The sequence below is a fragment of the Drosophila willistoni genome, assembly GCF_018902025.1.
Source record: "Drosophila willistoni isolate 14030-0811.24 chromosome 2R unlocalized genomic scaffold, UCI_dwil_1.1 Seg167, whole genome shotgun sequence".
Classification (NCBI taxonomy): domain Eukaryota; kingdom Metazoa; phylum Arthropoda; class Insecta; order Diptera; family Drosophilidae; genus Drosophila; species Drosophila willistoni.
Window position 1 is genome coordinate 5,517,917 of NW_025814050.1, and position 20,287 is coordinate 5,538,203.

The 20,287-nt window shown below is 39.0% G+C and overlaps 4 protein-coding genes across 4 annotated transcripts; 2 read left to right on the forward strand and 2 right to left on the reverse strand.

The window, feature by feature from the left end:
* Positions 1–88: 88 nt before the first annotated feature.
* Positions 89–2,258, reverse strand: LOC6644196 (cysteine protease ATG4B). Its single transcript, XM_002066805.4, has 5 exons — positions 1,769–2,258; positions 1,356–1,698; positions 1,211–1,290; positions 614–1,156; positions 89–550 (listed from the first exon to the last, which is right to left on the reverse strand). The coding sequence occupies exons 1-5, from the start codon at positions 1,932–1,934 to the stop codon at positions 480–482; spliced, it is 1,203 nt and encodes a 400-aa protein (XP_002066841.1). The 5' UTR covers positions 1,935–2,258; the 3' UTR covers positions 89–479.
* Positions 2,259–2,535: 277 nt separating this feature from the next.
* Positions 2,536–3,427, forward strand: LOC6644041 (probable DNA replication complex GINS protein PSF2). Its single transcript, XM_002066806.4, has 2 exons — positions 2,536–2,839; positions 2,901–3,427. The coding sequence occupies exons 1-2, from the start codon at positions 2,595–2,597 to the stop codon at positions 3,292–3,294; spliced, it is 639 nt and encodes a 212-aa protein (XP_002066842.1). The 5' UTR covers positions 2,536–2,594; the 3' UTR covers positions 3,295–3,427.
* Positions 3,428–3,568: 141 nt separating this feature from the next.
* Positions 3,569–6,916, forward strand: LOC6644042 (vacuolar protein sorting-associated protein 53 homolog). Its single transcript, XM_002066807.4, has 4 exons — positions 3,569–3,743; positions 3,840–4,346; positions 4,402–5,564; positions 5,624–6,916. The coding sequence occupies exons 1-4, from the start codon at positions 3,639–3,641 to the stop codon at positions 6,540–6,542; spliced, it is 2,694 nt and encodes an 897-aa protein (XP_002066843.1). The 5' UTR covers positions 3,569–3,638; the 3' UTR covers positions 6,543–6,916.
* Positions 6,917–7,407: 491 nt separating this feature from the next.
* On the reverse strand, positions 7,408–16,563 carry LOC6644043 (TNF receptor-associated factor 4). Its single transcript, XM_002066808.4, has 2 exons — positions 15,919–16,563; positions 7,408–9,346 (listed from the first exon to the last, which is right to left on the reverse strand). Exons 1-2 carry the CDS (start codon positions 16,189–16,191, stop codon positions 8,150–8,152), a joined length of 1,470 nt encoding a protein of 489 aa, XP_002066844.1. The 5' UTR covers positions 16,192–16,563; the 3' UTR covers positions 7,408–8,149.
* Positions 16,564–20,287: the final 3,724 nt, after the last annotated feature.

The following is a 20,287-nucleotide window of genomic DNA, read 5'->3' on the forward strand; positions in this document are numbered from 1 at the left end:
AACACAAGAAATTAATACATAAATAATAATGTTCGGATTAAACAACAAAGAAAAGAAGAACAAAAAAAAAGAACGAATTCAGACTCTCTTCTGGTATAACGTTGCATAAAAATGTTTAATCATTAATCAGTTTGTATTGATCATAAAAAGCATGAACATTATGTGTGTGTTTCTCATGTGTATGTTTGTGTATGTGTGTTTGAAAATTGTCTCCCGTGGAGTCAATCATCTCGTACAATAAAGCAGCATATAAAGAATCGTCAAATTGGAAACACTTTGTTGTTGTTGTTGTTGTTTTAATCTTAACTAGTTAGAACTAAGTATACGTCCCAACTCTAGCCTTAAATTTATTGCATTTGCAGCATCCGCTGAGGGCAGAGTTTGCTCCAGTTTTCGCTTAGGTTCAACTTATTCGTTTGCCACGGCGCAGACGCCAAACTAGAGCCGAGAACCTCAACACGAATTGCACTCTCTTTCACTCAAATGACGGCACTTGGTTTACTCTCACTTGGTTTGCCGGCTACGCCACTGCCGCTGGCCCCACTCTCACCTTTTAAATGTAAACGAAATTTGATAAGAAAATTAAGTGAACTGAGTGACATTCCATACGTACCCACTATGGCAAATGATTCTGAATCCGAGCTGGCAGGCCAATCAATATCAGGCATTGTGGGCCATTCGATATCCTCTGTTGTATCCCAGTCTACGGCCCGCGACTTGCTAATCTCAAATAAGGCGGGGGAGCTCAGAGTCAGCACCTCTTCCCTCAGTTGCTTTAGTAACAACTCAAAACTGCTTTGAGTTTTGCATATAAAACACACAGCCAGAGATGGATCCATTGCTGAGAAATTAAGGCGTGCCGCGTACTTCTGATGATACGTCTCATCGAGCTCTTGCTCTGCTGTGGTCGTTTTTTGACCCACTGCCCCTGTACGTTGCGTGGTATGTGGATCCAGGTACAACACCTCGTCGTCCACATAGCCTACAAAGTAAAGAGCCTGATTTGGACGACCACCAATCATGCCGCAGCTGCTTTCCAGTTCGAAACAGCGTTTCAATGCAGGCACATAGATGGGATTAATATCAGTAATACCCAGGCGCAATGGTATAATAAGCAGCAATGGCTTCCAGGATTCACCATCCTGGCTAAGAGAATCTGAGCGAAAAGGATTACTTAATAATTGCCTAGAATTTTAAACATTTGGCTTACATATATCATCCAGAACCACTGTGCTATCCATGGCCACGTGAATCACCAGCGAGCACCAATCATCAAAACATACAAGTTTTCTGCAATCAAATAAACAAAAGTTGTTTTAAAAGGAACTGGACAGGATCGGTTAAGTTACACTCACTTTAGAATCTGGGCCACTGTATTAGGGCCTAGCCACTCGCCCACCATTTTATTCTGGGACTCGCCCATTAAGGCTATTTGATGTAGGGAATAATAACTCTTTCGCGCATCTTCAAAACGATTAACAATTTTGAGGTAGGTGGCATCACGACATTCACTCGTCCAGTACCATTCGCGTCCCAGATGAAGATCAATTAGGGCCTGGGCTAAGACCATTTGGCCGCATCGTAGCATGCAGCCCCAGCCTCTATCTGTGGTTAACTGAACCTCGCCCAAAGGAACAAAACTATGGCGATAGGTACACCATAGACGTGATTGAATATCTCGGCGGATGAGGTCCAGTTCTAGTTAGCAAAAAAAATGAACAAATTAGGATTTATATCATCTCGAATGTGGATTTCGTTTTCTACTCACCTTGTATGGCATTATAGCTCTTGCCCAAAACAAAGACTTCCGTGTTCCTTTTGGGTATATCCTCTGGCTCGAAACTGCCCCCAACCAGGACACTCTCCGAGCCAAGGTAGGCCTCGAAAACGCTGTCCATGGTGCGTGAAAGGTGAGCGTAAAGGCCAACCAGCATTTACCTACGCACCCGTCCGCCCACTCCCTATCTGCTATTGTTGCTTAATTTTTCTCAATTTATTGTTTGCCAATGACGTTTTAACTTTTCCGTGCCTTTGTTTTGGTCTTCCTCTCTGTGTTTGTTGTTGTTGTGGTGTCACGTCACGTCACCGCGATAGAAACGGAAAATGCATTTAAATCGATTTTATTGCTACAGGCAGTAGATTGGGCTGATTATGAACTAATTGCAAAACACTTTTGTTTAGTGGAAAATGCATATGTTTTGTTTCCCTCAATAGATGATAACAAAAATTTGGTTCGCTCTCTCTCTGCTCTTTTGAAGTGTGGCCAGGCGGCAAAATGTTTGTAAAAACGCGTTAGGCAATGATACAAACAAAATTTTGCAGTTCTTTTAATCTCTTAAGCAAATTTACTTATGGTTTAAAAATTAAACGTTATAGTATTAATATTAAAAGAATTACAAAACATATTTGCCACCACTCTAACGTGTAAATAAGAGTACAAGGCACAAGCGAATATTTTGACGTCAGTTCATTTGCTCTAAATGCAATCTTTTTTTCTAGGCACCATGATCTGAAACTGATAGTCGCGTTAGGACATTTTTGACACATTTTTGCGCATTTAAGGATTTGTTTTTGTTTATTGCGGCAGCGCGGCTATGGATCCCACGACCATTGAGTTTATAGGCGAGAAATGTATGATCAGCATTATACCCAATTTCTCTAGTGAACCATTGCATTTAATTTACGGTTCTGTGGGTCCATTTCGAGCCGGATTTCCAGTTTTTGTTCCTCTGTGGCTGGCAACGCATCTCCGGAAACAACAAAAATGTCGCATAGTTCCGCCCGAATGGATGGACATGGACATTCTAGAAGAGATCAAGGAGGAGGAAAAACGTTCCAAGTGAGTATCGAATGATAGGCAAAGTAATGAAGCTCCTGTAATATTGTCATTTATCTTAAAGATTCTTTACCAAAATGCCAAGCGAACATTACATGGTGGTGGCTCAACTAGTCATGAGCACTGCTCCAGATGATGTTCCCAGATGTGAGGAACTGAGAACGGTTATCAAAGATATATTCGATACACGTGAGGCAAAGTTGCGTACTTCCATCGATGCCTTTATCAAAGGTGAGGGAACCTATGCCAAGCTTGATAATCTGACGCTCCTGGAAATACACAGTGTGCGGCCAATACTGCCATGGTCACTTGATCATATATCACGGTACCAAAGAGTTGCTACTGCTTCACAAAGGGATACTTCCATGCTGGGATTGAACACAACAGTGGGATCTTCAACGGTACCGGGATCAAGTGCCACTCCTGCTTCGCTAAGCAACTCGCTTTACACTCAGTAATTAGTTTTAATTGTTAGGGTTTGTTATAGTTAAGAGTAATTATTTCCATAGATTCACAAACTGATATTATATATACAACGTTAAGAAATCGGCCATCAATACATTGAATAACATGAATTTGCTTAAAAATGAACACCAATTTCTCATTTTTTAAAATTCTGACTTTTCTTCTGCTTTTCTTTGGGTGAGAAAATAGCTAAAGTGTCTGCACTGTTGCGGCGGGAATTTAGTGTGACCATGAGATTGAAATTGAAAACTGTATGAGTAGTTGCAGAAAGAAAAACATTTGTTTATAAGAATTAAATTACAATTAAATCCATTTCTACAACTGTAAAGAAAACGAAATGAGTGAAGCTGTTGCAGGGGCAGGAGATGGGGCCACCGGAGAACATATGGTGGCCAACAACAAAATACATTTCTCCAAGGAGGTAAAACAGGTCATTGATAAGGTTAGTTGAACAACAATCGGAATAAATTCGGTACGATGGGCCAAATGCGCCACAATCAGGCAAAATATTAAAATTCCACTTTGTTTGCACACAAAGGTTCTCAAAACAGATGATCCCATGGATGCCCCCGATTTCAATACTGTGGACTACATCAACCAGCTGTTTCCTAATGAGCAATCTCTTGTGGGAATCGATGAGACAATCCAACGCATGCAATGTGAAGTCTCCTTAATTGATGATAACATACGATCTGTGGTACGTGGACAATCCAACACCGGCCAGGATGGCCAACTGGCTCTGTGTGAGGCCCAAAAGGTCATTGGTTCGTTATTTAGTCACATTATCGATGTCAAGACGCGAGCTGAACGCACCGAAGAAATGGTTAAGGAGATTACCCGGGATATTAAGCAGCTGGACTGTGCCAAAAAGAATCTTACCTCGGCCATAACCACATTGAACCATCTCCATATGCTTGTGGGTGGCATCGAAAGTCTGAATAAGTTGATCGAGCGTCGATCCTATGGTGAAATTTTGAATCCCTTGCAAGCCATCACTGAGGTCAATCAGCATTTTCAACAGTATTCCGACATAGAGGAAATCAAGGTATTCTATTTGAATCAATGTAATGTAATGTAATGCAACCCTTCGTTTCTTAAAGAATCTCTCCCAGAGCGTGGACAAACTCCAGGTGACTTTGGCCCAACAAATTACTGAAGATTTTAAAGAGGCCTTTGCCGCCAGGCCATCGTCATCATCGGGTCATCGTCTGGGTCTAAATCAGCTAGCCGATGCCTGTAAAGTTATGTCTGTTCTTGATCCCAAGGTCAAGAAAGAGCTTCTTAAGTGGTTCATTGCACAGCAGCTTGAGGAGTATATGCAATTGTTCCATGAAAACCAGGATATTGCCTGGCTGGACAAAATCGATAAACGCTACGCCTGGCTAAAGCGGCATCTCTTGGACTTTGAGGACAAATATGGTTCCGTATTTCCTTTGGATTGGGAAGTGTCCGAGCGTATTACTGTTGAATTTTGCCGGCAAACACGCGAACAGCTGGCGCAAATAATGGCCAAGCGGACCACGGAAATTGATGTGCGTCTTTTACTTTTTGCCATCAATAAAACGCAATCCTTCGAACAGTTGCTCTCGAAACGTTTCACTGGAGTCACACTAGGAGCAACGCCTTCAGAGCCGGCCCGTGTAATCACTGAGAACGCCGCCGCACCAACTACTGTGTTCCATGACCAAATCGGCCAATGTTTCAAGGCCCATCTGGACATTTATATACGCAGCATTGATCGCAACTTATCCGAATTGATGGATAAATTTGTGGAAATGTCCAAAGAACCATATAAATTCGCTGAGGCCAAGACCACAGTCTATCCCAGTTCGGGAGACCTATTTGTATTTTACAAGAAATGCATGGTTCAGTGCAATCAGCTAAGTAACGAGCAACCCATGTACGACTTAGCATTGGTCTTTAGGAAATATTTAAGGGAATACGCACTTAAAGTCCTCGAGGGGAGCACACCCAAGTTAGTGCCGGTTAGCACCAGCAGCTCCATAGGCAAGAGTGTGTCGCTACTTACACGCGACATGCAAAATCTATCGACAGCAGCTGGCCAAGTGTTCCATAACTTTCTGAAAGAGGGCGATGCGCAGCGTTTCTCTCGGGATGACTTGGTAAGAATTTGTTGTGTCTTAACCACAGGAGAGTATTGTCTGGAGACAGTTCAGCAGCTAGAGGATAAACTAAAGGAAAAGGTGACTTCGGCATATATAAATAAAATTGATATGAGCGAAGAGAAAGACGTCTTCCATCGGTATGTTTACTCTCAAGTAAAATATGACTTGATGCACTTAGTCTGTTTCTTATTTTCAGCATAATATCCAATTGTATTCAACTTCTGGTCACGGATCTGGAAGCTGGTTGTGAACCTTCACTACAGGCCATGTCCAAGGTTCAGTGGCAGAATATCAACAATGTGGGCGACCAGAGTTCCTTCATTAGCAGCATTTGCAGCAACTTTAAGCAGACTGTGCCCTCTATTCGAGACACTCTCGCCAGTTCAAGGAAATATTTCACCCAATTCTGTCATCGATTTGTGGCTGCGTTTATACCCAAGTTCATTCAGGTTCTCTACAGATGTAAACTCACCCTATCGGATGGCTCCAACAATGTGCTGGGCTGTGAGCAACTTCTGCTGGATACCCATTCATTGAAAACAGCTTTACTGGAATTGCCCTCGGTGGGTTCAAGTGTGAATCGCAAGGCACCCACTAGCTACACCAAGGTTGTGGTTAAGGATATGACGAGAGCTGAAATGATAATCAAGGTGGTTATGACTCCTGTACAGCCACCAGCTCATTTCACTCAGCAAGTCCTGAAACTGCTGCCCGACATTACTATTGCGGAATATCAAAAGATTCTCGACATGAAGGCGGTGAAGCGGGTTGATCAATTGCAACTGATTGATCTTTTCAAGCACACAGCATCGGCGGCAGCAGTAAGTGGCCTCATGCCGCCAGTTGCCAATGAGGAGGAGACACCGAATGGCGATCATGTCGTGGCTACAGATGACACTGATCAGTCAACAGTGACAACCGAATCGGCCACATCCACGGCGACAACAGCAACGACAACGTCGACGACGAGTAACACAGCTTCCACTTCCACACCAAAACGTGCCTTCATCTTTAGCGTGGGCAGCTTTACGGGCAGTGCAGACAAAAATGCTGATGGCAGTTCCCAGACGGGCATCCGCAAACTGGAAAGTCTGCTCAAGAAACGCTTTCCCTAGTAATTTTATCATTTTCAATTGTAAGCAAATAACATTCCACTCAATTCCAACCAATTCGGTATCCTTTGTCCATGTCATTAATGTCTAACGCATTGAAATAAGTTTCTGACCTCTCTTTTGTCACATAATTTAATTGTTTATTGAAGCCGTCTCGGAAAATGTATTTTCTTTGTTAGTTTATACGACTTTTATTTGTTAATATAATTGACATTATATCCAATTATTTGTTTATCCCTTTTTTAATTTATTTTATTATAATTTTTGGCAGTTGTCCTTGTCTCTTGTACTAATTTCACATAGAAATGTTTATCCACAAGTTAAAGCACACATTTAGTAAGGGCAAACGTTATTAAATTTAAAAATATTTCAAAGTATTCGTCGTTCCATTTTTGTCTAAGCGACTGCATTGCCTTTAAATTTTTTAGAACAACTAACAAAAATTGTTGGCAGAAAAAAAGTTCAAAAAGAAATTAAAGAAAGTGCACAAAATCGGTCAAATATTGACTTAGTTACAGTTTTGCAAAATTAAATGTTTTGAAAATATTTCAACATAATTGTGAATGATTCTAAATATTTTCCTCCGACTGTATTTTGGGCAATTGTTAACCGTTTAAACAAGTAATAGCTTAGTTTATCGCAATGATTAGCATATGGAAATGGTAGAAAATTGTAGCAGACACTTAGAAATTTAAAAAAAAATTAAGTTCGACCTAAAAGATGAAGAAAGAAATCAGAAATCATACTAAGGACAATCGACATATGATTTTGAAATTTGTTTCAACTATATAAAAGAGCTTTTGGCTTAATTTACTTTCAAAAAAGTGGAATTAGTAGAATTAAAACACATTTACTTTTTGAAAAATATATTTTAAAATTTATTTATAGATGTTTTATGACTTCGTAGCTTAACTTATATTGACTATATTGAACGTGTTTCTCATTATTGTTATTATTATTATTTCATTTTTCTTTGTTTACTCTCTCACTTAAGCTCGGGTTACTAATGACTAAATGCGTTCGCTTAGATGCTAAACATACTCGTACTATGTGTGTAAGTATGTAACTAGGTCTACATTCTACATATACTACATATATGTACGTCTGATCTGGTGTGGGTTATATGCCTATGTACAAGCAACTCTTAGAATTAATACAAAATTGTTTATTTGTTATATTGTTTAACACAATTTGAAGATCTTTTGAAAGTGTTTTGCGCAAAAAAAATACAAAAATCTCTAAGACAAAAGACTTAAGACACAAACTAATGTCTGTACTATTCTATATGTATGTGTATATATGGGGTAAATGCTGTATGTATGTATGTGTAGGTTTTTTTTATTATTGTTAATATGTAATTATGCTTTGGTTTTAACTGAAACTGAAGCTCTAGATGACTATGACAATCAGCTGGGCAGCATTCCATGGCCAGTTGGCAATTAAAGACCAACAACGCCCGAAGCCAAGGCCGAATGACGAAGCTATACACGATGTGGACGCAGGGGTGGGGGAAGGAAAGGGGAGATTTACTCATAAATTTAAATACACAGTATTTACAGAAGTTGAGTAAATGTTTAAAAGCTAACTATATACTATATTCAATTGGGATCCTAGACGGCCACAATTTTGCTGGGATCAACTTTGACGCGCAGAAATACTGTGTCCGCCTTGATGAAGGGTCGACTGTGCAGCAACTCATGCGAAATGAAGCGCGGAAAGCCAAAGCCCAGTTGATCGGGTTCATTGGAGGGTCGCTGGAAGTTCTCCCAAGTGGGGTCCGGCACAAATGACTCAGCCACACCGCCTTGGCCGCTCTGTGCCCCCTGCTCGAACAGCGTGAAGGTAATGGAGTGGGAGAAGGGCCATTTGAGCAGGGCATCATACTCTCCGGGCAGCACTTTGATGTAGACCGAAACATGGGTATTCTCGCCGGGTCCATTGCCATTGAGGAACATCGAAGCTTGCAACTTGTAGCCATACTGGGAGGTGTAGAATGGTGGTGATATCAGCTCTAGGCCATCCTTGCCGCGTGCCTCAGACATTTTGGCTGACCAATCGGTGATCTTCCACAGCAAGGTGCCGGTATAGTTTATGGACAACTTAGAGACGGCCGATTTGAGCATTTGTATTTGTTGACCCTGTCGCGAGCTAAGGGCAACCATCAACGAGAGATGAGCTGCTGCACTGCTCTCCAAGTGGGCATCGAGCATTTGGCGAGGTCCCTTGAAACGGCATCCTGCCTCCTTGAAGCTACAGGACACTGCCAGCGATGTGCACTCATCGCGTAAATGGGCCTCCAGTTCAGCACGAGCAATGGGACCAGCATCGCAACGCTGTGGACAGGCCAAAGGAGCTCTGGGGCATTGAGCCGCGTGCAGGGGCAAAGTATCGGCCGAGAATTCGCGCTGGCAATGGGCACAGCGACGCAAGCGCTTGGCACAATCCTTCGATTTGTGTAGACTCATGCGACCACGTAGAATCCGCTGGCCACACTTGGCCTCACAGTACACCGGCTCCTGACCGCAGCTGCCGTTGTGCTCCTCCAGACCAGCGCCCGAGAATTCACTCTGGCAGAACTCGCAACGAGTGCGACGCATCGTGCAGGTGTACTGCAAGTGATCGGTCATCATGACCCGTGGAATCTGGGCTCCACACTTGTTTGGACACTGGGTGGCATCGTGTTTGCAAGCATTGAGATGACCCTTGAGCTTTCTCAGCTCATCGGACCACTTGCAGCCCTGTTTGTGATGAATGCAAAAGACCAGAGAGCCCATTATGGCCTGTTTGGGATCGGGACCAGGATAGATCTGCAATAAAAGAGGAAATCTAATTAGTGAATGGCGTCTATGAGGGAATTATTATCAATTACTAAGGGAATTATTATCTCATTACAAAACACGCAAACAAATGAGATGTGATAGTTGTTTTCCCAACAAAAACGGTACTTGTTGTAATCATCAGCTATCTATCGATTTTCCAGCTACCTAAATGTTTGGGCTATCTACCTGACTAGGTACCTCTTGTCACCCTTTTGTTTGTGTCTACATTTCGCCTCTCTTCCTTCTCTTTCTTAGGCTCTAAACCGTCAACATTTTTACACATGACTGCTCATGTTCTTAGACACACCTTTGAGGCACATAGGCACAGGCACTCACATTCACTTCCTGTCCCTAAACCGGGCCCATCTATCTAGGCGTCGTCTATTTACCTTCCTTTCATTCAGTTTTATCTAACTTGCATTTTGGGCACTTTACTAGCCACTCACAACTTTGGATCGCTTGACTGAGTTTTGCCTATAATGAAGGAAGAACTGCAATGGAGTAGTCTGCCCCCTTCGCTCCCCTCCCCTTCCATCCACTCTATGACTTCTTATTCACCATCTTCTTCTTCTTTGTGCGTTTAATTACTTGGGGAGCCCCGCTCTTCTTTGGAGAAGAGTTTAAAAAGGAGGAGTTGGAGTGCAGTTTCACATCCGGTTGATTAAAATAATAAATTGCGTTGTTGTGCGAAAATATTTATGACTTGTATACTTGCGGGGGGAGGCGATGGGTTTGTTGCCACATTCCTTTTAATCTAATTAAAACGCCCCTAGGAAATGTTCATTAATTGACTATGTCACGCCCATTTTATGATGGATGTAAGCACATACATACATACATATATCCCAAGTAAGTGCAATATCTCAATAAAATTCTATTAAAATTTGTTCGAATAAGAATTTATAGTTCCATATGTTTGCACATACAAAATATATGAAATTAAAGTCATAATTTCCATCTCTTTCCCACTGGCGTCGCGACATTTCCGGTTGACTCTCTTAATTGACCTTATCTGCAATTTGGTGAAGAAAGAGCAAGAGGAGGAGGAGGTGGAGGAGCAGCAGCAGCAGCAGGAGAGGGAGACACACATAGTAGGGACTGAGCGTGGCTTGACTTTTGATAAATGAACATGTTTGCTGGGTCTGGGGCTGGGGTAGGCCAGGCCAGGCCAGGCAACTCCCAGAGAAGAGACAACTTGTAAAACTGGCATAAAAAAAAAACTAAAAGAAGAACGATATAATAAGCAATTAACACATGAGTTCGTAGCTCGGAGCCCAAATGGGCGTAGAGCATGAACAGTAAGAGCAGCAACAGCGGACAAAAAAAGACGGAAAAACAGAAATATTTCTATGGAATTGTCTCTTTTTTCTTTAATTTTTTTTTTTTTGTTACTGTTGTTGTCTGGTAATTTAATTTAACCCGAAAACAAGTTTTATGTCAACTTCCAACTTATGACCAAACGAAGGCAACAAATTTTGAACTCTTTAGTACCCTGACCACATCAAAAAACGCACTTGGGGCCATGGACCAATTAGCCGTTTATGAATGAATGAAGGCAACTACTGATGAGGAGTATTAGGTGGCCGGTGGCCCCATGGCTGATGATGCAGTCGAATGGAGTGAAGTGGACTTCCTTATAAACAAAATTGTCAATGTTTACACAAATGTTAATGTAAATGTAAAAGTCAGAAGATCAAAAGCTAATGCCTCCAGGCGCAGCCTCCATGACGAAGTTGCTTTAACTCCCCCGTCTGTTTGTCAACGCTGATTGTCAGTATGTTTACAAGGAAATCATATAATTATACCCGATGCCACACAGCATTTTCCTCTTAGTTTTTTTTTGTCGAGTGGCAATTATTTGCGTTAACTTTGAGGTTAATTTCAATGGATGGACCACACAGCACACAGATCGGAGGTCGCTTGAAATTATATAATTGTTTTATTTCGACAAAAACGAAACGAGAAACACAAATACTAAATTGAAAGCGTGGCCAAATCAACGAGAGACTTCCTAGCAAAAAGGGAATGGGACGGGGGTAAAGGAACGTTGAGTGTTTTATTTTATAATTTTAGATTTCCAAAAGAAAAATTTCAATTTCCTTAGCATGGGTCTCTCTTTTCTAACCCCAATAAAGTTCAAGTTTGTGTGTTTTATTTTTAAAGGCTTTTTCCACATTTGATATGGATGAAGAGATCATGACGATGATGATCAGTAAAATGGAACCGGGGAGGTTGTTGCCTTGCCCGCCACTTCTTCTCCTAGTCTGGCTAATGCCCAACGCGTTGTTTATGGATTTGTTGAAAGTTTTTCGTTTCTTTTTTTTGTGAAGTAGTACATAAAAATTGAAGTTCTTTTGGATCAGGCATATGTTTTTCTTTTCATTTTGCCGGATGCTTTATTAATAGATAGAATTGATTGCTGGCGGGGGCAGTAAATGTTGCATTTTATTTTAGGAAATTTCCAATCGATCTTGTTCTCAAGTCACATTCTATTGGATTGTTAAAATGTGTGTTTAGTTTTTAAACCGAAACTATAGGTAAATATCTGCGTTAAAGGTTAATTATCCAACTATCTATCAATTTTTGGCATTTTGATCGTTAAGGAAGACAAGGTCTATCGAGAAGATATGGTTTTGAGAACTGGAAAAACATTTTGAAAATGCATTTTGGTCTATAACTACAAAATGTTTCAAATTTTACTGTTAGATTTCAAAATATTCCTTCGATTGCCAATTGCATACTTTACGGAGTAAATTTATATTATTTCACAATGAGACAAATCTTCTCAACATGTAATAACAATTCTAGCTAATATTCTAAACTCTATTCATTAGAGGAAATTTTTAACATATAATTTAAAGATTTATTTGGTTCGTTATGGGAAGTTGTTTGGTCTTGTCTGATTTCGGAATAAAACTGCATATCTTATGGTTGTAGTTGGACACGATTTTACCACCTGCTAACTAAAAGTTTATCAATGTATTCATTACCAAACGACAAATAAGAAGAAACCAAAATTTACATTTACCACAAAGTGCTAAACAAACAAATGTTACACTCACCCCTCACCCCATGTGTTACCTCCCCCCCTCCCCCCTTTCTCCACACTTATAGCCATGGCATGCTTTTTATTTGGTACGTGAGCATTTGAATTATTGTATCTATGAGGTAGCTGCTTCTTTCTCTTTCTTTCTTCTGTTTGTTTCCCCCAAAATTGTTAACTGTGCTAACTGTATATTCTGTTTGTTATTTGTTTATAGATGAAAATCTAATTAGAGTGCTCTAATTATAATTTAAGTTTCCATTATTAATGTTTGCTTAAAGCCAAAACTTCCCACAGTTTCAGCTGGCAAGTTCTGACCTAATAAAAATTTACATAAAAAATGCAACGATGACAAATTTTCAACACCAAAAAAAAACAGCTGATGCGCAGTTTCAATGCAGAAAAAAAACAACAACAACAAAAAATGAGAGCTGAGCTGTAATTTCAGCAGAAGCAACAAAAGCCACAAGAAACGAGTTTTGAGAGACCAGGTGAGACCATATAGGAGATAGAGATACATATACAAAGACAGGGATAGCAGCTGATTTCTACGAGAAACAAAACACACAAAAACAGGTAACAGACAACTCTCTTCCCCTGTCAACCTCTCTGATTCTGTCTCTCTCTCTCTCTGTTTCTCTCTGTTTGCACCTGCAAAATTATAGATGACGATGGTTTTTCGTTTTTTTATGTTTTTGCATAGATTTTTATGGTCTTTGAAATCGATTCATAGCTTAAAATTATGATCAGCTAATGTTCTACATTTGGCTTTAGTTTAATTTTAGTACTTTTTGTAGTTGTTGTAGATGTTGTTGTTGCAACATCTCTTGCTGCAGTATTGCTGCAACAAGGCGACGAGGCAGGTGAACTTTGTGGCAGCTGCCTATATATAAAAACCCAAAAAACTGTGTTATTAAATGCGGGGCTTGGCCTTTTCCAGCAGCTGTTGCCGCTTTTGTGTCTACTGCATATATCTGGGCAGGAAATGCTGACAGTCATGGTATTATAATTCTGCTTATTTCTTTTTTCTCTTTTCTTTTCTTTTTTTTTGTGGGGTCATCAGACAGGCCAGACAAATTGTCATATATCTGCTATAGTTGGCAATAAGTCGCCACGTTCTTGACAAGGTCCCCCTTAAAATAATGTGTCATTCCAATCAAAAAGTAAAATGAAAATCAGAATGTTATCAGAATAAATAAATATTACATCATCAAACATTCTTTTGGTTTGCAGTTTTGATGTCATATCATCATTAGCCAAATTTGTTTTTTAACAAAATACTTGAAGTTTTAGTTTGATTATATAATATTTTAAGTATAAGTATTCTGTAGTTCTTTAAGGGAAGTTCTTTATAGTTTTTTTTTCTTTCTTAAACTTTATATATTTCTAATTTTCTTAACAAAAGCTTGGAATTTCAAGATTTTAATTTCTCACAATAATTTAATAACAAATGTAAAGGGTTTAAAGTTTTTTAATCGTCAAGAGCGACAGTTTCCTATAAATTCCTAATATCCTATAGTTTAATAAACTCAAAGCACCTATATAAAAAAGGAAAGTAATTTTCCATACTGAAAACTCTCTGAAAAACTTTTGGAATCTCTAGAGTTAATACTTTAAAGTTTCTATGGAAAATTGTAGGTTCTTCTTTGAGCTGCAATCAGTTTCTGGATTACAAATTTCAGTGGCAATTTTTACTTTGTGTTCCGCTTGGGGCTTATTAGAATTAGGTATTTGAGAGCCAGACGCCCCCTCGATTTGGTTAACTGGTTTACCTTTGGCCAAGGATGTTTTGTACTCTGCTCTAACGGCAGACGATGAAAAGCGGTTGGGCAACTTTTCCGCACACAGACGCTCTGCCTGGGGGCCAACCGAAAAGCAAACCAAAACAAGAAACTTGTTTTCAGGTTGCCTTTGTTTTTGCCTTGATGCCAAATGGCAAATATGTGCGACGATTGTGCACTTACATAAGTGCAAAGTTTTCATTTCTGGCCAATAGCTAACGGCAGAAGGCAGACGGAGCCAACGGAGCTGGTGGAGCTGGTCGGATCCGCCTTTCAACTTTGGCATTTTGGATGCGCTGCACATTGCCTCACATTGTGTCGCGTCGCATAGCGTCTCGTCGAGTTGGAGGCGCCACAGTTAGTTGGTCTTTGGTCACGACTGTTTTTTTTTTTTGTCAGTGGGTAACTAATGAAAAGTGTGGCATGTTTGTGGTTTTTCTTCCTTTTTTTTTATTATTACTTTTATGTTTATATGTCGTGATTTGAGGGTGTGGCTAACTAACTGGCTAACATGGTTATTGACCAGTTTGCTGAATTCTTGAAAAGTTCAACAGAAAATAATGGCAATTTGTTAATGAGAATAGCCTGAAGAGATTCTACTTCACCTGATTTCATTAGACAAATATCATGATTAAATAAATCCATGTTATTTCTCTCTAAAAATCCCAAGTTGATATTTATCAATATTTGTTTGTTTCCCACGAAAAGGCTATGAAATATCATTTCTAGCATAATCATAAAAGTATTTCCTCTAGTGCCATGTGTCCGTCTCCGTCCCCGTCCCCCTTCTCCAACCAATCCGTTCGAAGTGCAGTAGTAAACCTTTCACTGCATTCCATTCCCAGTCCTAGAGTTTTGTTGATGTTTTTTTAGAAAAACCTTCATTGAATTGCTGAGAATTATTGCTTATATGCATATGTGGAGAGTGGGAAATGGAGAGTTCCATTGGTTGTCCATGACCACGTTGTGCACATGTGTCGCCCGATTTGTATAGTTCAAGCATGGCGACATCCTGTTTGGTTTTCTGAGTTAATGCCATATGCCATATGGATGTCTCACTGTATTGTCTCTATCTCTCTTTGTCTCTCTCTCTGTCTGGGCGGTCTAAAAGGGGCAATTTAAATATGAGTATCATTTTGGCAAATTGCTCTCAGTCTTGGCCATCAAATGGTTGGTTGGCCATAATTGCACTAGCCCAGTCTAAGTGTGCAATTTTGTTGATTTTTAGTTTCGTTGGCCATGGTTGAATGGTTGAAATTCATATCGTTGAGTGGGTTTATTGGCATTTTTAGGCATTTCGATAGTTGTCACGTTACCCGACACTATGTGTGTGTGTGTGTGTGTGTGTAAACTGGCTTATCTAGTCTAGAAAATTTTCACGCTCTTGTTTTACTTTCCCAAACAACCCAAACACCAAACCCCTACCCCTTCACTCGTTCGCACAATCCGGCATGAAACTGATTGATTGATAATGATAATGATAAGTGGCTAAGCCCCTTTATTTTTTTTTTTTCCAGCTAAAGTTGGGTAATTGTTGTAGGAGCCGCCATGTAAATGGGTCAATGAGCTTTATCTGAATGGAATTTCTAGCATTGATAAGCCTCCTCCTGACTCCTCTTTGGCCGATCTCCAACTGGGTGTTTGCACAGCTGTGCAGGAAGTTTATACACAAGCAAATAGAAATGGGGGAATGGGAGGGATTCTTCTTGTTCTTGGTTCCCACTGTGGATACTTACAATCTGTTCCAGTTCCGTTATGGGCATGTTGTTGTTGTTGTTGTTACTTCCTGGCGTTGGTGAACTATTTGAATTCGCCGACGAGGAATGCGACGAGGATACCGTTGATGAGGATGAACGCGAAGTGGCACAATTATTGTGGGTCTTATTACGTGGTGGTGTCGGCGGAGGCACTGGACTGGCCAGAGTGGAGCAATCCTTGGAATTGCGATTGGGCGACAAACGTGAGGGAAAACTCAACGTTTTGGTCCACTGGGCTAGGCTGCGAACCATTGTGTTTGTGATTTATAGTTAATTTTCAAAGTTTTATTTTTTTGCACACGATATTGAAACTAATCCCAGGGTGTTTCAATGGGCAAGTTTATCTTTAGTAGTAGTTCTCTTCACTTTATTATTATTATGGATGCACTAAAACATTGTCTTGCATTCAATAAAATATATTTCCAATGATTGCGAAATTCACACGGCGCACGCGCAACTACTGTGAACTAATGGAACCAATGTTTACTTTGAATCGTATAACGCACGGAGAGACGAACCGTCCGCGTTGCCTGCTCGAATACAACTGAATCTTTCGAAATATTTTTTAAAATTAGTTGGACATTTACGAAACGAAGCTGCAGTTAGTTGTAAATGTTCCGGGCACACGACCTTCCAGCTTGAAGACAAAAACAACAATCAGCCACAACGCGAGAGTGAGAGAGAGAGTGAGCGCAGCCATGTTCAACTTGGCAGCCATTCAATTTCAACCACCATTAAAAGATATTAAAAACAGACGATCTCCCTCTCTCTCTCTCTGTTGCTTCAATCGAATGCAAGGGAGAGTAAAATGTTAACTCGCTGTTAACTTTAATAAAGTAACTTTAGCGAGCTAACAGAAGGCGAGCGCAGATGTTGGTAATGTATACCCTATCAAAAGAGTTCCTCGACTTCAGATAATTGGAGCTGCATCTTTCATTCGGAGGTTTAGTTTTGCTGTACACTAATTGTTGAATATTTCGAGAAATTTGGAGTAACATCATTATCGAAACTTCTATTAAAAAGTATATAATTCAATAGAAACAAATTGAATTTTTGAAACGAAAAAGTGCAAAGAAGTTTGGTTATTACATACATTATGGGTCAATACTGTCGAACCTATGTATAAGTATATGATAATTACCCGATTTAATATCATAAAACAGAAAAACAATAATGGATAACGAATTAATTTGTTAATTTATTAAAAATTTTGGTGAGAAAAAAATTTTAAAAGACATTTTCTCAATTCAGGAAGCAAATATTTACAGATTCTTCGAAAGTTCCAACATATGTACATTAATTAATTTAATTACAAATTTATTCTATAGCTTTTCTGTATTCATGTAATTGAGTTTCGAACTAACAAATCAAGTTTTTGATTATTGAATTCTATAACGTTGATGTAGCGAATGGCCCCGATAGTATAGACAGAGTTTACAAAAATCAGTTTATTAGTTTCAAACTCGACGCCCGCTAAAATTTGAACAAAGACAAATGGTTTTGTCTGTATTTCTAGAATAAAAACCATAATAAAATAAGAATCATTTAAGATAGAGAGATCACTTAAAAGAAAATATAGATTAAAGGGTATAAAAACTTCGGTACTACTAAAGTAAACCCGTCTCTTTAGTTCATTTGGTGGTGGTTGAAATTGAATGGTCTTCGGTTGAACAAGAGCTCTTTCTCTCTCTCTCTCTCTCTTTATTGAAATGGACCGTCAGTTGGTGGTTGAGTGAAAAGAATGTGGCAAAACAAATACAGTAATGGGAGATGGGGGAAATTCAGTCGATTTGGGGGTACAATTCTAGCATAGAGTTACTCATATATTTTATTAGTCACTTGGTCAAGAATGCAAATTTTCTATTACATTTCCAATGCCAACTTACAACTTAAAGTTACTCATTTGTCTAATTTAATGAAGAACTTAGTACATTTACATAAATTTGGTGAGCAATTCTTTACTGTGTGAAAAGCTAAAAAACATTTGCGTATTTTTTATATTTGCCTAATAAAGAGAGAGCCTAAAAAAATTTCTAAATAAATGCAGTAAGAAGAAGAAAAGTGTTCAAAGTACAAGTCAAAACTGTCGAAAATTAATTTTTTCTTTATTCATGTGAAATCAAATATTTACTTTTGAGCCCAAAAAGTGTTCAAAGTAGAATGCAACAAAATATTGCTGATATTAACTTTGGTACAAGTTCAAATTTTCAACAAATTTTTATTCATATGAATTGAAATTGGTACTTTTGAGCAAAATTTTAAATGTTTTTAGGCAGCTCACTTGGGAGAAAATCACACTACTTTTAAAAATACATTAAAAAGTTAATTTCTAATATAAGAGTTCTTTTAAAACAATTTGAAAATAAAGTACGTATGTGTGTAAAAATTGTAATTTAAAATAACATTTGCTTTCCAATATTGCCAGCAATTGGGATACTTTTCCAAATGTGTTTATATTTTTCAAACAGTTGTCTGCCATTTTATTTTGAAATTCCCATTTCAAATAATTTCAAAATAGTCATCTGTCGAATTGTGTATTCGAAATGTAACTTTAGCTATTTAATTGCATTTCTGTGGGACACATTTTTAACACTTTCCGCACAATTTGGCAAGAGGACATTTTCTATGGATGGTAATTGCTATATTTACCCCAAAACTATGGCTTCTAATGATGGCAACAAGCCAAAGCAATTTGGACTGCAATTATGCCAAAGGGAGAAAAAAAAAACAAAACAAAAAAAACATGGAAACAGCTGCTATTTCCAGTATATTATATATAAAGTATTGCCTAGGGGCCTAGGAGGGATGTCAATTATGTTTCGAACTGAACGCACTTCCGTTGGCCACATACCACACAAGCCCACGCAGACATACAGGCCAACTAAAGACGCCGAGAGGTAGAGAGAGAGAGAAAGAGCGAGCGAGTGGTAGAAAAAACCGGCAACAACGGCCTTGCCAAGGTTGACTGAGTAAGTTGCCCAAAAACACAACAACAAAAAAAAAGAGCCATCAAACGGCACTAAGAAAAAGTTGCTGCTGCTTCTTCTGCTGAGGCAAGCAAGTATCACCTGGAGAGAGAGAGAGAGAGAGAGGCAGAGAGAGAGCGAAAGACTTGATACTGAGAGACTGTGTACAGTGAGTTTAAGCCAGTCTTGAGGCTCTCTTTCTTTGAACCCGCTTTGTGGTTAATAGCCCAAAAGCCGCTTAGAAGCTCAGCATCCGCAACAGCAACAAAAAAAAACATTTTCAAAATGAGTTCATTCATAATGATGTTTAAGGTTTTCCGTTTGAAAGTTTCACACCAAGTTGTCCAGATTTTCAACAGATTCGCTATATTAACTAATTAGATGCGTTGTAGTTCCCCCCACACACTCACACACTCACTCACACACACACATAGAGAGAATTTACCGCCAAATTCCAGAGCATCTTGCCATCATGTGTCACCCATAATCCATGCAGATGCCAATAAGTTGCAGCCCAGAAATGCCAAATCCCATGGCCTTTTGTTCGTCTCTAGGACATTGTGTGGTCGTTGCCCTGGCATGTCCTGAATTTTATGGGTATTCGTGTGTCTCTGTGCATCACATTGGCAGCTGTTTTTAATCGAACAATACACTTATTGACAATATTTTTCGTTCTAAAAAAGGTGTCGCTCATTGGGGTGAGATGCCAGCACAAAAGATCGGAGGATCGTTGTTATAAAAGGATCACAGCTCTTGTTTGCGTTCAGATTTCCGCACTGCCATTACATCTCGACATTTAGAATTTCTAAAATTTTATACAGTTTTTCATTTTTTTGTAATGGTTTTCCTTTTCGGAAAAGATTACTTTATGCATGTTGGCCAAATGATAGAAATTGTTTTGCAGCTTAAGTATTATTTTTTTAGGTTTCTTTATTTGAGTGGATCATGAAAGGATACACTTTTCGTCTATTTGTGTTTTATCAAAAGAAAATACCTAATTTTATTCTTATGTTTATGGATTGTGGAATTGCCATGATGAATTTTGCCAATTTGGGTTACTACTTCTTTGGGATTCTCTATTATCTATTGATTCTATAAGGTATTTTAAATAAAGACCTTTTGAGTTATATAAAGGATTAGAAAAAGATTTGTTTAAAAGAGTTTTTAAACCAAAAATCATTGGTAGTTATGGATTTTATACAGAATATGCCCTTTAACCTATGATTTCTAGATCTCTTATATATTTTTATTTATATAATAAAAGCAGTCTTAAAAAAAATCTCAAAATATAACTAAGATCTCCATCTAATATAAAAAATCTTGTAACTAATAATAGACTTTAAAAACTTTTCACATAAACCAAAGCAATTAACAAACTTAAA

What these genes read in the sequence shown, in the direction of transcription:
- LOC6644196 (XM_002066805.4), bottom strand. Translation starts at nt 1,934, where the DNA reads ATGCTGGTTGGCCTTTACGCTCACCTTTCACGCACCATGGACAGCGTT. An exon ending in GAGCTATAATGCCATACAAG is followed by an intron (nt 1,699 to 1,768) that starts GTGAGTAGAAAA and finishes TTTGCTAACTAG; the next exon opens with AACTGGACCTCATCCGCCGA. An exon ending in AGTGGTTCTGGATGATATAT is followed by an intron (nt 1,157 to 1,210) that starts GTAAGCCAAATG and finishes CTTTTCGCTCAG; the next exon opens with ATTCTCTTAGCCAGGATGGT.
- LOC6644041 (XM_002066806.4), top strand. Translation starts at nt 2,595, where the DNA reads ATGGATCCCACGACCATTGAGTTTATAGGCGAGAAATGTATGATCAGC. An exon ending in GAGGAGGAAAAACGTTCCAA is followed by an intron (nt 2,840 to 2,900) that starts GTGAGTATCGAA and finishes TTTATCTTAAAG; the next exon opens with ATTCTTTACCAAAATGCCAA.
- LOC6644042 (XM_002066807.4), top strand. Translation starts at nt 3,639, where the DNA reads ATGAGTGAAGCTGTTGCAGGGGCAGGAGATGGGGCCACCGGAGAACAT. An exon ending in CCGACATAGAGGAAATCAAG is followed by an intron (nt 4,347 to 4,401) that starts GTATTCTATTTG and finishes CGTTTCTTAAAG; the next exon opens with AATCTCTCCCAGAGCGTGGA. An exon ending in GAGAAAGACGTCTTCCATCG is followed by an intron (nt 5,565 to 5,623) that starts GTATGTTTACTC and finishes TCTTATTTTCAG; the next exon opens with CATAATATCCAATTGTATTC.
- LOC6644043 (XM_002066808.4), bottom strand. Translation starts at nt 16,191, where the DNA reads ATGGTTCGCAGCCTAGCCCAGTGGACCAAAACGTTGAGTTTTCCCTCA. An exon ending in TAACGGAACTGGAACAGATT is followed by an intron (nt 9,347 to 15,918) that starts GTAAGTATCCAC and finishes CTTTTATTGCAG; the next exon opens with ATCTATCCTGGTCCCGATCC.